The sequence below is a fragment of the Curcuma longa genome, chromosome 11 (assembly GCF_044706935.1).
Source record: "Curcuma longa cultivar G26 ecotype Majalengka, Jawa Barat chromosome 11, ITB_CL_G26_1.1, whole genome shotgun sequence".
Lineage (NCBI taxonomy): Eukaryota > Viridiplantae > Streptophyta > Magnoliopsida > Zingiberales > Zingiberaceae > Curcuma > Curcuma longa.
In genome coordinates this window covers 12,522,804-12,536,945 of record NC_133871.1, presented here as the reverse complement: position 1 = coordinate 12,536,945, position 14,142 = coordinate 12,522,804, and the positions used below count along the sequence as shown (strand labels likewise).

The 14,142-nt window shown below is 34.6% G+C and overlaps 3 protein-coding genes across 4 annotated transcripts; all 3 read left to right on the top strand.

Moving 5' to 3' along the window:
* The first annotated feature begins 1,208 nt into the window (after positions 1 to 1,208).
* Positions 1,209 to 7,275, top strand: LOC141839117 (putative metallophosphoesterase At3g03305). Of its 2 annotated transcripts, none has more exons than XM_074726784.1 (4): positions 1,209 to 1,506; positions 3,377 to 3,618; positions 5,285 to 6,799; positions 6,883 to 7,275. In XM_074726784.1, exons 1-4 carry the CDS (start codon positions 1,209 to 1,211, stop codon positions 7,009 to 7,011), a joined length of 2,184 nt encoding a protein of 727 aa, XP_074582885.1. In that variant the 3' UTR covers positions 7,012 to 7,275. The 2 variants fall into 2 exon arrangements, with proteins under 2 accessions (XP_074582885.1, XP_074582884.1); XM_074726783.1 differs by having other exon boundaries at positions 5,285 to 6,817.
* Positions 7,276 to 9,304: 2,029 nt separating this feature from the next.
* LOC141837138 (cytochrome P450 71A1-like) lies at positions 9,305 to 10,927 on the top strand. Its single transcript, XM_074724593.1, has 2 exons — positions 9,305 to 10,204; positions 10,277 to 10,927. The coding sequence occupies exons 1-2, from the start codon at positions 9,305 to 9,307 to the stop codon at positions 10,925 to 10,927; spliced, it is 1,551 nt and encodes a 516-aa protein (XP_074580694.1).
* Positions 10,928 to 11,252: 325 nt separating this feature from the next.
* On the top strand, positions 11,253 to 11,861 carry LOC141837137 (cytochrome P450 71A26-like). Its single transcript, XM_074724592.1, has one exon. It carries the CDS (start codon positions 11,253 to 11,255, stop codon positions 11,859 to 11,861), a length of 609 nt encoding a protein of 202 aa, XP_074580693.1.
* Positions 11,862 to 14,142: the final 2,281 nt, after the last annotated feature.

The window sequence follows — 14,142 nt, the reverse complement described above, 5'->3', positions numbered from 1 at the left end:
ATCAAATCGTCTCTTTTAAAAAAAAAACTCTATTTTTCGAGAATACTCTTGCTTCATCGCTATTATAATAATTATGATTAACTGTTACAAAATAAAATAAAACAGTATCAAATATTTAATATAAAATAATATTTTAATTATTTTATTTTAATTAAAATTATTATATTAAAATAATCTTTTATCAATTTGATTACAATTATTTAAATTTATCAAAAATATTTTAAAATTATTTTGAAATATTTATAAAATATACTAAATAACTAGTACATCGTTGTAAAAGCTACTAATTAATTATTACATAATTATAACTAAATTTGAAATCTTAAATTATAAAATTTTAGATCTTAAATCTTAAATATTATTATATCAAAAAAAATTTTATCAAATTGATCAAAATTATTTAAACTTTATCAAAATTACTTTAAAATAGTTATAAAAGTTAGTAAATAGTTGTTTCACAAATATAAGATAAATTTTAAAATTTTATATCCTAAATTTTAAATCATGAATATTATTTTATCAAAATATTCTTTATCAACCAGATTAAAATCATTTTAAATTAATTAAAATTATTTTAAAATAATTATAAAAATTATTAAATAGTTATTACATAATTATAGAAGTTATTAAGTATTGTAATACTATAATAATATTATATAAGCTATTATATATTATAAAGTTATTGAATTATTATTATAATAATATTGAAAGTAGGAATATTTTAAAAAAGTGAGAAGTGAGATATCTTTTTGACCTTTTTTTTAATGACTCCATTTGATTTGATAAATCTTTTGATTTTGAATTTTTTTATTTTTTACAAATTGCCTTTCGACTATTACATTTTTTTAACAATTCCGCTTTTTTTTATTTGAGATCAAAAAAATTATTTTCTATATTTAATCAGTAATTCACTAGTGTTAAGTCCCTATATTGGATAATATATAGAAAATAAAGAGAAAAGGAGGGCATGAGAAATCTATATTTGCACTTATTTATTTTTTTAAAAAATAAAGATTGTATTTTTCTCACGGAGAAATTTTAATATTTTAATTATATATTTATATATATATATATATATATATATATATATATATATATATATTTCTTTTGTGATTAATTAAAGAAATACTCATGCAATTCTTTTTTTAAGCAAAAATTATTTTGTAAGGGACAATTTATTTTTAAAAACAAAATTAGAAAAAAAAAATATGCCCTTGCTCGCCGTGCGAAGACCACAAGCAATGGCGTCCAGAGCCGTCTCCGTCTTCCTCTGCTGCTTCCTCTTCTTCTTCACCTTCCCTTACGCATCCTCGTCGTCAATCGGGGCGGAGTCGGTTGTGAGGGAGTCCTTCCCCATGGATGGGGACGTCGCCTGGGTCGTCCAGATCTCCGACCTCCACCTCAGCGCGTACCACCCCGACCGTGCTTCTGACCTCGTCCGCCTCCTTGCTCCCGCGCTTCGAGTTATCCGCCCCGCGCTTCTGCTGATCACCGGGGACATCACAGGTAGGCTATCCTTCTTTTTCCTAATTGAATTACTTCGAGTTCTTCATGTTTTTTTGATCGGTTTGGTGGCAATATTATTGTTTAAACACTAGCTGAATCTTTGCAGTTCGTAATTCAATTGTTCTTCCAGAAAATACAGAGCTAAAAATATCAAAATTTGAATTAAACATAAATGTTGGACATCATGACCCTGGTGCTCTGATGTCAAGAGTCTTTCTAGGATGTAAATTTTGTTGATATTCATTGCTTATCTTGGTGATCATGAAAACTATCAAAATAGTTCGTTGATTTTTCTCATTAAAAAGCTATACATGGGTTTAACTAAAAAATGTAAAAAAAAAAAGGCTAATAATACCTGTGCATGCTTCAATACGGATATAGATTTTATGGAATAGGACATACGTTCTTAGATTGTTCCTATGTTTATAAGGTGTTGAGGATGATTGAGGAGATCAAGGGATGGAAGTTTAGTTTTATGAGTCACTGGATGAGTGGAGAGTGGCTAGGGGAGGGATATTCTTCTAGTAAAATTCTGGCTAATGAGATGAGATCTGCAGTGCAATTGCAATGTGACACATATTGGAAAAACTGAAATAAGAAGTGACAAGAGGTAGTTTGGTTGTCTCCTGTGGCAATTCTACGAAGCATCATGGTGGAGATACAGGATTTTAATGGTGCTAATGAGCCTAAAGATAGATGTGGTAATGAAATTAAGAGTAAAATGTACTTGATACTATGGAGGAGGTTATGCAGGTGTTTTGTGATTGTGACATGGAAGACTGAGATGGAGCTTTGCTTATGTTATCTGGTTGTTCATAAGTGGTTGGAGTTAGTGCTATTAAAGGGTGTTGTTGTTTCTATGCTGCATTTGTTCTAAGGAGAGCTTATGGCAATTAGGGAAGGTGTTGAATTGAGCAATCATTTTTTTTCTTGCCTTTGAAATTATTTCTGACTGAAAAGTAGCAATTAGATTTTTGTGTGGGGAGATGGCGGTGGTTTGGTCAGTTTGATATTTAGTTATTGTTATGTGGATTGGAGGTAATCAGTAGACAAAGTTCTTTTGGTGGGAAGAAGAATATGTGGAAGCTGATATTATTGTTGGCTTTTTGGCTGCTGACAATTGTGTGTTGATATTAGGAGTTGATGAATGTTGTAAATTTTTGGCTGAAATAATGAAAATAGTTTGGTAGATAGAGGTTTCTAGAATAACTTAATGGATGCACAACTTCTTTTTCTACAGAAAAGAACATCGATCAAGGTTGGACAGAGTTGCTTTGACCATTATCTTACTAAAATGATGTAAGAAAAGGTTGAATGATGCTTCACTGACCCCTTTGTTTCTTATACTAGGATGAGCTAGTATGGTTCACTTAGGCATCATGCCTTGACTTCTGCTACCAACAGATTAACAATTTCTCATACAAACACTTTCATTGATGTCTTCTATATGATTGTCGACCTTTGAGGGATATAATGCAACTCAATGGTTTAGTTTTTGATGCAGCATGAGGAACAATATTTCACACATAGAACAAAACTTATGAACGGGAATATTTATAAACTGAAAAATAATTAACATGGAGGATTGAGGTTCCTTAAAGGCTTCAACTGAAATAAAGTTGGAAATAAGTTAAACTATTCTAGGGGAGAAATAATCCTAAAAAGGAAACTATAAAACTCATTCAAACTTGGACCAATTTCTCTTCTTTAAACAACATAATTACCAAACTAAAAGTACCTTAATTTACGGATTCTTCCGTATTAAAGAATCTACCAAAAATCTTTTAGTTGAAAATTGTGGAAAATTTAATTCCTAATTTGCATTATTATTATTTTTTCCAAATTTTTTTATTTCTTTTTTTGCAATCAGATGCCAAAAACAAGAGAAGAACAGCAACAAGGCAGGATTTATCAGAATGGATCCAATACAAAAACAGTATGGAAGCAGTTGTCAATCATAGTGGCTTGGACAAGAGAATAATATTTGATATAAGAGGCAATCATGACAAATATGGAGTTCCACATGTTGGACATCCGCTTGATTTTTTCTCAGTCCACAGTGTTAGCGCGCAACTAGGAAGGCTAAGCACCATTCAGAGTATCTCTCTTGTGGTAGAACTCCCAATCTGGATCTAATGGTTTATCAAATTATAATATTTCCTTACCAATTATCACAGAATTAACTTTTTTCTTTCAAGAGGAACAAAATTGAATCACAAATCACATTGTCATTGACATTTTAATTTCCAAACATCCAAGTTAGGTTCTTATTATTGGAAATTAAACCGGATTCTCCCCAGTCTTAAACAATTAAAACATGCACGTGGCTAATAATCATTTTAATACCTAGAACACTTAAGTTAGATACCATAATTAGACAAGTTTTTTTCTTTTTTACAATTTCATTGACTTTCTTAAGTTCTTCTAAATCCGCATGCATGCTGCTTCTACATGTTCTATATAGAAATTTAATTTTGCAGATCCTTTGACAAATCATTGGGTGACATTACACTTTTTCCTCTTATATCATAAATACCACCATAAACAATTTTGTCTAACTTGTTTAAATTTGTCGTTTTTGTTAGCATATCAAATGTTGATCTTTCAATAGATTAATGTTTGACCTTTCAAATAGATATTACCTAACATTAAGGGAAGAAATATTTAGTAAATCTCATTGATAATTTTTATAACTTACAGAAATTTGAGCATGTGGAGAAGAATATCTATTGGATTGCTAAAGACAGGGAAAGAAAATGTAAATATTAGGGTAATCTTAAATGTATAAAAATAAAGATCAAAAGTTCTTATTTATTAAGATTATGGGAAAATAGGAAAAAAATTTGTGCAAGTTATTAATGTACAAAAATTTATTTTTGGAGAGAGAAATCATAATAAATTAAATTAGATCTAATGTGATTAATCTTTAAAGAAAATATAGACAAGTATGAGATATAGGCCTTGATGATTGTTCTATTAGAATAGTCTATTTGGCTGAACATATGGTTGATCAACATAATATGATAGAAAAGGGAAGGAACTAAAAATACATTTGTCCCTTGCCTCCTATTGTGCATCTAGGGGTTTAGATATGCCTATAGTCATCATTGATAATGGCACATATTAAACATGCTAAAGATTTGGGAAGTGAAGCACTTTGATCCATTTGAAAAGTGAGGTAAGGAGTGTGAACGTGTGCCTTGTGCAATTGAACAATGGCTACAATGACATGGAAAGGAGTACATTATCATAGAAGTGCTATTGGTTTGGCGAGGAAGATTATTGATTAGGAAACAACAAAGTTTTTTAATTTTAGAATTTGAAGAAAAAAATTATAAGCATGTTAACTGCAACTAATAAATTTTATAGATAAATTGAATGAACTAGAGTTGCAGGTTTGAAAGTTAACTCAAGACCTGAGTAAACTCTAACATATTTAAAAGAGGTATAAAGGTTAACATTACAATGTCAAGGAAACTGTCATAGAGGATTGCATATAATTATTTTCCAAAATCTCCTCAATTGTTCATAACTTTGCTTGTTGTACATATTATAAATACTAAACTAAATTCCATGACAGTGGAAAATTACAATGGGTTAATTTTGACCAATTTAATGCTGATACTGTTGATGTTATTTGCCTTGCATCATATAAACTGATGTTTGGAGAAAATTAATGTAGCATCAATTATACTTGTTCATATATTTGTTTTACACTGCAACTGACTTTCTTTGCCTGTGTAAAAATTGAACTGACATTTATGTGAAGGTTTTCTAGGGCAACGATCGAAGATATGTGTTCATTGGTATTGATGATACCATTAGCATTGGAATTCGGGGCCCATCAAATTTTTTTGGTCATCCAACTGATGGAAGGGCTGCTGCTGTTGAATCTGAATTGCAGTATTGGGATATTTATCCCAATAATTTAGTGACAAAAGTTATATTTGGGCATTATCCAATGTCTTTTACAGCTTCAACCAAAAATGGGCAGCGTTATGAAAATTTATTTGCAAAATATGTAGTTTCCTCGTACATTTGTGGCCACCTTCATGCAAAGATAAGCAGACAACTTTGGAGATTCCATTCATCAAAATCACCTTCTGATGTTAAGGTTCCCAAAATGAGTAGGAGCTTTTGGGAGTGGGAATTAGGAGACTGGAAAGAATCTAGATTGATCAGAATTCTTGCCATTGATAGAGGAGTGGTCTCTTTCCTTGATATTGATTTTCTCAGAAAATTTGAAGTTGAGGATGTTTTTCAAACAACTATTCTCATAACATATCCTGTTGACTCCAGAATGATGAATGTTGAACATAACAATCACTCACTCAGAAATGATATTAATGCTCTTGTCTTTTCGACCCAGAAAATAATTAATGTGACTGCTAAGGTGTTTGATTCATCTAGGAACTACAAAATAGTTGAAGAAGTGCCTTTGCAGCTTATTGATATTGCATCAAACAAGCCGCTATTTTGTGGGCGATGGAATGCTGAAAATTACTGGAGCGCATCAGCAACACGTTACATATTACAGGTCTCTGCTTTGGACTCACAGGGCAAGGAGACTAGAAGCAACCTTAGACCATTTTCTGTGGAAGGTAAACAGGCACCTTATCGAAGTACATTGCTTGCTTATTTGATTTTTGAAGTTGAGTGGGAGAGTTTATATTCGGTTCTTCTGTGGAGCAATATTTGCTTTCTTCTTGTACTTTTGTTTCTTCCAAAAGTTTTGAATTGTCATATTGAGAACTATGCATCATATCAGTCCATTTCCTTGTGGATCCAGCAGCGAAAGAGCCTGTTTGTGGTATACCAGGTCTTGATGGAGGGTTCGAGGAACAGAGTAGCATGGTTTTCTATGTTGATATATCTTATTTACCTGCTTAAATTGCCATGGTTTTGGGGTTATGCGACATCTGAGAATGGCGACATTGCTAGTATGTATTTGTCTGGTTGGAGGGTGCCTTCGCCAGATGGTCAAGAGAAGCTGGGAACTCCAGATATAATGCTTATCACATTGCCATTCCTGTACTTGGTGGTTACACCCATGTTTGTTCTTATCTATAGTCTCTTTGCAGAAAGATCAGCATTTTGCTCACATCTTCAGGGGAAATCAAAATGCCAGAATGAACCAATGTCTTCTCATATTGAGTCAGAACAGTTATCACAACTTGTGGCCCTCGTTCCATCCAACTATCAAAATTTATCCCCAACATGTAAGATTTATCGTGGTTGGAAGAGGAGGTTCCTTCAGCTTGGTTGTCTAGTAGTTGCACTCATTCATTGTAAGGTGGTTATCTACCAACATGTAAGATTTAACCTTTTCCCCCCTTTCTGTGTTAGATATATACTTATTGTTCTTATTTTTCTCAGCTATGCCTAACCCTCATGCTTGCCTATGGATTTCTGCCGGTTTTGTTATCACCTGCCTTATCATGGGCACCACTGTTACTTCTTGTGGGAGCATATATGTGTTCAACAAGTGTCGACATGGAGTCCTAACAACAATGGCAACCAAAGCACTTATGCCTTCATGTAAACTTTGAATTATCAGTCACGATACGATTCACGTCTACCATCTTATATCATGTAGACTATTTGTACCATCGACAATCTGGCTCATAAACAAAGTTATGTTTCCTGGTATGGCTTTGTATGTTCTGGTGTTTCTTTATTTTCCTAATTCTTGTCAAAGACTTGTTTGTAATCCAGGCATGACTGAGGGTTATTTCCTTTTAATGATTGTCTATGAATAATGCTATATCAGTATTCATTTTAGCTTATGCAAAACCTCTTTAGTATTCTTGTCTCATATAGGTAGAAACAATCCAAATTGTAGTGACAATGTTCTATATATCAAGTCAGGTATGTTAGTTTTTTTTTTTTTACCAACTGCAGCTTCTCGATTTATCTTCTCACAGATAGTCGTGGGGTTGATCGTGTGGAACCGTTGAAGTGGCAGATTTCATCGTTTACTGAAGGTATGTTAGTTTTTAGTCAAGCAAGTTGTTTTGCATTGTGTAGAGCATGAAGGAGTGAATGGTCGCCATGTCTAACTCATACATTTGTCTCCTCTTCCTCTATTAAACACAGCTGTTGTGCATAATTCACATGCCAAGTTAGTTGATCATGCAAGTCATTAGATACACTTATGATATTTTTTTCAAAGGACATTCTTTTTTTTTTTTTTAATTTTCCAAAGGGCATATTATATTTTGGTTTTATCAAAAAAATGCACTTAATTTTGAGAATATCCTTTCCATTTATTGCAATCTTAAATTAAAATAAAAAAAATAATTTTTCTTATTTTACTGAACAGAATCATTAAATTCATGACAATCTCTTAAAATTTTAGAATATCCTTTCCTATATTTCAATCTTAAATTAAAATAAAAAATTAATTTTTCTTATTTAAACTAAATCGAATCGGATCAAGAAAAAAATAAAAAAATTAATTATTTCAAAGACTTTCATATAAAAGGCATCCATGATCTTAACGAGCTTAATGTTTTTTTAAAAAATACGTCATTAAATCCATAATGATCGTTTAAGTTTATTTATATTTATAATTTTGGAATTTTAATAAAAAGTTTAAAAATACAAAAGAAGGTTAATAAAAATTAAAAATATTTAAAAAAATAGTTTTATTTTTTAATATCTAATTATAAGAAAATGAAATAAAATAAAAACTTAATTATTTTATAGAGGACTTTAATATAAAAGCCAGTGATAATAATCTTAAAATTTTAAATTTTATGTGAAATTGTTCCTTTCACTTTCTCTAATCTCATCATCATCATCATCATCAAATCATCTTAATAATTCCTATTCATTTTAAAAAATTATTTTAAAAATTTATTCTTGTTTACTTTGAGACAATTTCATATTTGAACTTAGAAATATCTTATTTCTCTAGGATAACATAATATCTTCCTTACACTTGCAATATCTTGTTGATTTTAAAGTTTTAAAATTTCAAAAGCATCTAACTTAAAATTGATTGATGAATCTATATAAATTAGTTTTAGTTCAAACTTTATCTAATATGTTTATTTCACTCTCCTAAATCTCATTATACTCAACAACTCTTAAATCATGACCCCTATTAGTTAGCGAAATTATTTTAAAAAATCAATCTTCTTTATTTTTGGCATAGTCTCATCTCTAAATCTAGATATCTCTAATTTATTATAGAATAACATTAATAATTTTTTGGTACTCTCTTGATCTTGTCCAAATTGTAATGTTAAGATTTCATAAGTATTTAAGTCATTAATAAATTTTGATCAAAAATTCACTTAAATAAGTCAAATTCAATCTAGTTAAATAGATTCCTTCCATTCCCTTAAGTCTAACTGTGTCCCAAAACTCTTAACTCGTGATCTTTATTAATTTGAAATTTTTATTTAAAAAAATTTAATCTTTTTTACCTTTTGACCCTTATCAATAAATTTTAGACAAAACTAATGATGACTTAAATGTATATAAAATCTTGAAACTTTAGTATGAGAAAGATTGAGAGAGTCTAAGAAAATTATTAGTTTAGAGGTGTTTAGATCCATAGATCAAAAGATTTTCTAAACTGATAGGAATCATAAATCAAAAGTTTTTCAATGGGACAAAACTGTGGACATGTGCAACACAAAAGTCCAAAACAACACAAAAGTCCACTTTGACATGTGCAACACAAAAGTCCAAAACAACACATTTACTTGGCATTTCATTTCATTTCAATAAACTGCCTAACTTTCTATTTAGAGGCGATCATGTACGCTTGGCAAAAGGCTAAAGCGATATGGTTTCCATGCAGCTGGCACTGTTGTGGCCATTCCTCTTCCTCCTCCTCCTCTCCTTCGTCTTCTTCTCCGGCCGACGGAAAGACAACAATCTCCTCCTCCCCAACTCGCCTCCGGGTTTACCTTTCATTGGAAACCTCCATCAGCTCGGCGCTCTGCAGCACCGCTCCCTTGCCTCGCTCGCCCTCCGCCATGGCCCTGTTATGCTCCTCCACCTCGGCCGACTCCCCGTCGTCTACATCTCCTCCGCCTCTGCTGCTTCCGAGGTCTTGAAGACTCACGACCTCGTCTTCGCCAGCCGCCCCAGCTCCACCATCACCGACCGCCTCTTCTACGGCTCCCAGGACGTGGCCTTCGCCAAGTACGGCGATTTCTGGCGGCACGTCCGCCGCGTGTGCGTCGTCCACCTCCTCAGCCTCCGGCGCGTCCACTCTTTCCGCGCCATCAGGGAAGAGGAGGTCGCTCTCCTCGTCGGCAGCCTCCGCGCCACTGCTGGAGCGCCGGCTCCCGTCAGCGAGATGATCACCGAGCTCACCAACAACGTGCTGTGCCGGGTCGCCTTCGGCCGGAAGCAGTTCCTGGAATTAGGCGGCGGGACGAATGTACGCAAGATGTTTGCGGACTTGCTAACGCTGTTGGGGGAGTTTCCGGTCCGAGATTTTGCGCCGTGGCTGGGTTGGCTTGACTGCCTCAGCGGGTTGGACGCGAGGATAAACAAGACCGCGCTCGAATTCGACGGGTTCATCGAAAAAATGCTCGTGGAGCACGAGACAAGAAGACGGAAGAGCAACGGCGACGGTGGAGACGCGACAGCGGAGGATTTCGTGGACATTTTACTATCGTCGGAGGCCGCAGAGGGCGCTACGCTCAGCAGAGACACCGTCAAGGCCATAATCTTGGTACCAAAATCACCTTCTTCTTCTTCGTCGTCTTCTTCTTGCTGAATTCAACTATTTGTGTTCTCTATTCAGGACGTGTTCGCCGCTGGAACTGACACCACGTACACTACACTAGAATGGGCAATGGCGGAACTCATCAAACATCCTCAGAAGATGAGGATCGCACAAGAAGAGATTCGCAGAATCGTCGGATCGAAAGAAACCATCGCAGAAGAGATAGTAGAAACGATGGATTACTTGACGGCGGTGATCAAAGAGACTCTCCGAATGCACCCGCCTCTCCCCTTGCTGGTTCCCCGCGAGGCGATGGACGACGCCAAGATCCACGGCTTCCTCATTCCTAAAGGCACCAGAGTCGTAATCAACGTCTGGGCCATGGGGAGGGATCCCGATTCATGGGAGCAGCCGGACGAGTTCATTCCTGAAAGGTTCCTGAACGATAGCACGGCCGTCGATTTCATGGGACAGCACTTCCAGTTACTACCATTCGGAGCAGGCCGCAGAAGCTGCCCCGGAATCGCCTTCGCCGTCGCCACTGCCAGACTTGCTCTGGCAAACTTGCTGTGCCATTTCGACTGGGAGTTGCCGAACGGAAAGAGAGGGGAGGAGCTGGACATGGACGAAGCGTATGGGATTGTAGTGCACAAGAAGTCGAGTTTGATCCTTGTAGCAAAGCCTCGAGGGATGCATGCAGCAGCAGCAGCAGCTGTAAGGAGCCTCTGATGGATGAACTCTAATCGTGATTAATTATGCTATAATAATTAAGGGCCTTCAGGCCTTGTAAACTGCAAATATATTAAATTTGTCATAAATTTAGCGTATCAACTGCAAATCTAATTTCAAATTGTTTGCGTGAACAGATTTCCTTACTCAATTGGTAATATCAATAGATGCTTGTGCTACTGCCTATGAAATGATCAGTGTTCTTCTTATTAAAAAAGGAATAAAGAAATTGCCTTCTTCTTCTTTCTTTCTTTTTGCGTCTCTCTTATTGTCCTGCTTACTGCAACGTGTACGTTTCACACTTTTCAGCTCTCTCGTTGTTCCCATGCAGCTGTCTCTCCTTAATTTTATATTTCATTCATTCCTCTGCTTCTCGTCTAATGTGGTCTTCTCTCTTCTTCTTCTTCTTCTTCTTCTTCTTCTTGCCGACAAGCAACTTCCCACCTCGCCTCCTGGTCTCCCTTTCTTCGGCAACCTCCATCAGATCGGCGCGCAGCCCCACCGCACCCTTGCCTCGCTTGCCCGCCGCCACGGCCCCGTCATGCTCCTCCGCCTCGTCCGCGTCCCCGTCGTCGTCCTCTCCTCCGCTCCCAAGCACGTGGCCTTCGCCAAGCACGGCGACGTTCGTCGCGTGTGCGCCCTCCACCTTCTCAGCCTCCGACGCGTCCGCCGGTTCCGGGCCGTCAAGGAGGAGGAGGTCTCCCTCCTTGTCTTTGGCATTCGCGCCGCCGCCGGAGTCCCAGTGCGCGTCAGCGAGAGGATCACCGAGCTCACCAACGACGTGGTGTGTCAAGTCGCCTTCGGCCGTAAGCACTTCTCGGAACTAGACGGCGGGAACAGAGTTCGCCACATGTTTGCAGAATTGACGAAGCTGCTTGGGGCAGTTTTCAGTCGGGATTTAGTGGCGGGTGATTCGGATGGTCAAAATGTATGACGTAAAGGTTAAAGTCTGCTTGCCTCCATCTCTGACTAGTCTCCATCTTGGCTAGTGGCTCCTCTCGGCCGACTCCATCTCGGCTAGCAGCTCTTTTTGGCCGACTCCATCTTGGCTAGCGGTCGTTCTCGGTCATCGATTCCTCTCGGTCGACTCCGTCTCGGCCAACGACTCCTCTTGATCGGCTCTGTCTCGGCCAGTGGTTGCTCTTGGTCGACAATGACTCGGGCAGCGGTTGCTCTCGGTCGACTCCGTCTCGGCCAGCGGCTTCTCTCAGCCGACTCTGTCTGGGACATCCTCGTCTCGGTTGTCCTTGTCTTAGCCATTCTCACCTCTGCGTACTGTCTCAGTCACTCCATTTCATCCAGGTTAGGCCTTAGCCTTAACTATGAGTATCTGACATTAGCCCAAGGCGCCGCCGCTTGAAGGACTTGTTTACAGATAACACAAGTTTGATTAATTCCTTCTGACACCCCTATCATGATCCTACCAAAATTATTTTAAAAATTCAAGCTTATATAGTCTCATCTTTAGATATAGACATTTCTAATTTATTCTAAAACAACACTAATAGTTTCTTTGCACTTTCCTCATCTGGTCCAAAACTGTAATGTCAAGATTTCATAAAACTGTAATGTCAAGATTTCATAAGTAAGTTATAAATGAATTTTTATCAAAATTCACTTAAATAAATCAAATTTAATTTAAATCTGATCAAATAGATTCCTTCTATTCCCTAAGTCTTACTATGTCTCAAAACTCTTAACTCATGACCTTTATCAATTTGAAGAAGTTATTTAAACAATTTAATCTTTTTTACCTTTAACCCTTATCAATAAGTTTTAGCCAAAATTCATTGATGACTTAAATGTCTATAAAATCTTGAAATTTTAGTATGGATAAGATTAAGAGAGTCAAAGGAAGCTATTAGTTTAGAGGTGTTTAAATCCATATATGATATTATACCAAAAGTAAAGAAGACTTTCTAAATTGATAGGAGTCTTAAATCAAAAGTTTTTTCAGTAGGGTAAGACTCAAAAAAAAAAAAAAGTGAAAGGAATTAATTAAATAAAATTTAAACTAAAATTAATTTATTTAGGCCCATCAATAAATTTTAATGAAGTCTTATTAATGGCTTAGATGCTTTTGAAAATTTAAAATTTTAACACAAGATTAGGAGAGTATAAAAAAGTTATTAATATTATCTTATAAAGCAAATTAGAGATGTCCAGATCCAAATATAAAACTATATTAACAGAAAAGAAATTATTTTTAAAAAAATTTCTTTAAACAGATAGGGGCTATGAAATTTTTTTTTTAGCATTAGGAGATTTAGAAGAGTAAAAGAAACTTATTAAATTTTATTTGGACGAAATATGATATGTTTAGATTTATCAATCAGTTTTGACTATCAAAACTCATTGATAACTTAAAATATTTTTGAGATCCTAAAATAGGTAAAGCACATCAAAGTAGTGATGTTTTGACCAAACTTTTTTTTAAATATTTTTTAATTTTGTTTCACTTTCTTGTTTTCTCTTATAATTTGCTATTAAAAAAATATAAAACTAAATAAATATAAAAACAAATTTCTTTTTTTTTGCTTTTATTAATCTTCTTTTGTAATTTTATAATTTTTTATTAAGATTTTAAAATTAAAAAATGGATAAATTTAGAAGATGAATGCAATAATGTAAATTTAGAATAAAATTGAACAGATCATGAATGACTGGTCATTTGATCATGGGTGAATTTAAAAAACTATTTTTAAAAAGATTATATAAATAAATTAAAGATGTTATTCTAGAATTAAAATTAAAAATATAGATAAATTTAGAAGATTATCATATATTTATTTTAAAAAATAAATTCTCTAGGGTCCTCTGTTTCAAAAATCTTTGATGAAATAATTAAAATTTTATATTTTTTTATTCGATTTCATTAAATTTAATTTGATTTAAATAAAAAATTATTTTTTATTTTAATTTAACAATGAAATGGATGGGAATGGTATTTTGAAAATTAGATTGAGTGCGTACTTTGAAAAATGCTGAAAAAAATTAAAACAACCTTTAAATTACAATTATGAAATATCAAAAGTGATAGGGCGATTGATTTTTTTTATTTATATCAATTAATTTTAAGATCATCATGATCCAAAATATAATATTAATTATTAGACTAAGTTGTAAAACGTTGAACTCGAAAGGATAAAATATCTTTCTGGTAAGAAAATATGTTCGTAAAAGAATTTCACCAAGGTGTATGATCAAGGTAAAAG

What these genes read in the sequence shown, in the direction of transcription:
- LOC141839117 (XM_074726783.1), top strand. Translation starts at nt 1,209, where the DNA reads ATGCCCTTGCTCGCCGTGCGAAGACCACAAGCAATGGCGTCCAGAGCC. An exon ending in GATCACCGGGGACATCACAG is followed by an intron (nt 1,507 to 3,376) that starts GTAGGCTATCCT and finishes TTTTGCAATCAG; the next exon opens with ATGCCAAAAACAAGAGAAGA. An exon ending in AGGTGGTTATCTACCAACAT is followed by an intron (nt 6,818 to 6,882) that starts GTAAGATTTAAC and finishes TATTTTTCTCAG; the next exon opens with CTATGCCTAACCCTCATGCT.
- LOC141837138 (XM_074724593.1), top strand. Translation starts at nt 9,305, where the DNA reads ATGGTTTCCATGCAGCTGGCACTGTTGTGGCCATTCCTCTTCCTCCTC. An exon ending in CCGTCAAGGCCATAATCTTG is followed by an intron (nt 10,205 to 10,276) that starts GTACCAAAATCA and finishes TTCTCTATTCAG; the next exon opens with GACGTGTTCGCCGCTGGAAC.
- LOC141837137 (XM_074724592.1), top strand. Translation starts at nt 11,253, where the DNA reads ATGCAGCTGTCTCTCCTTAATTTTATATTTCATTCATTCCTCTGCTTC.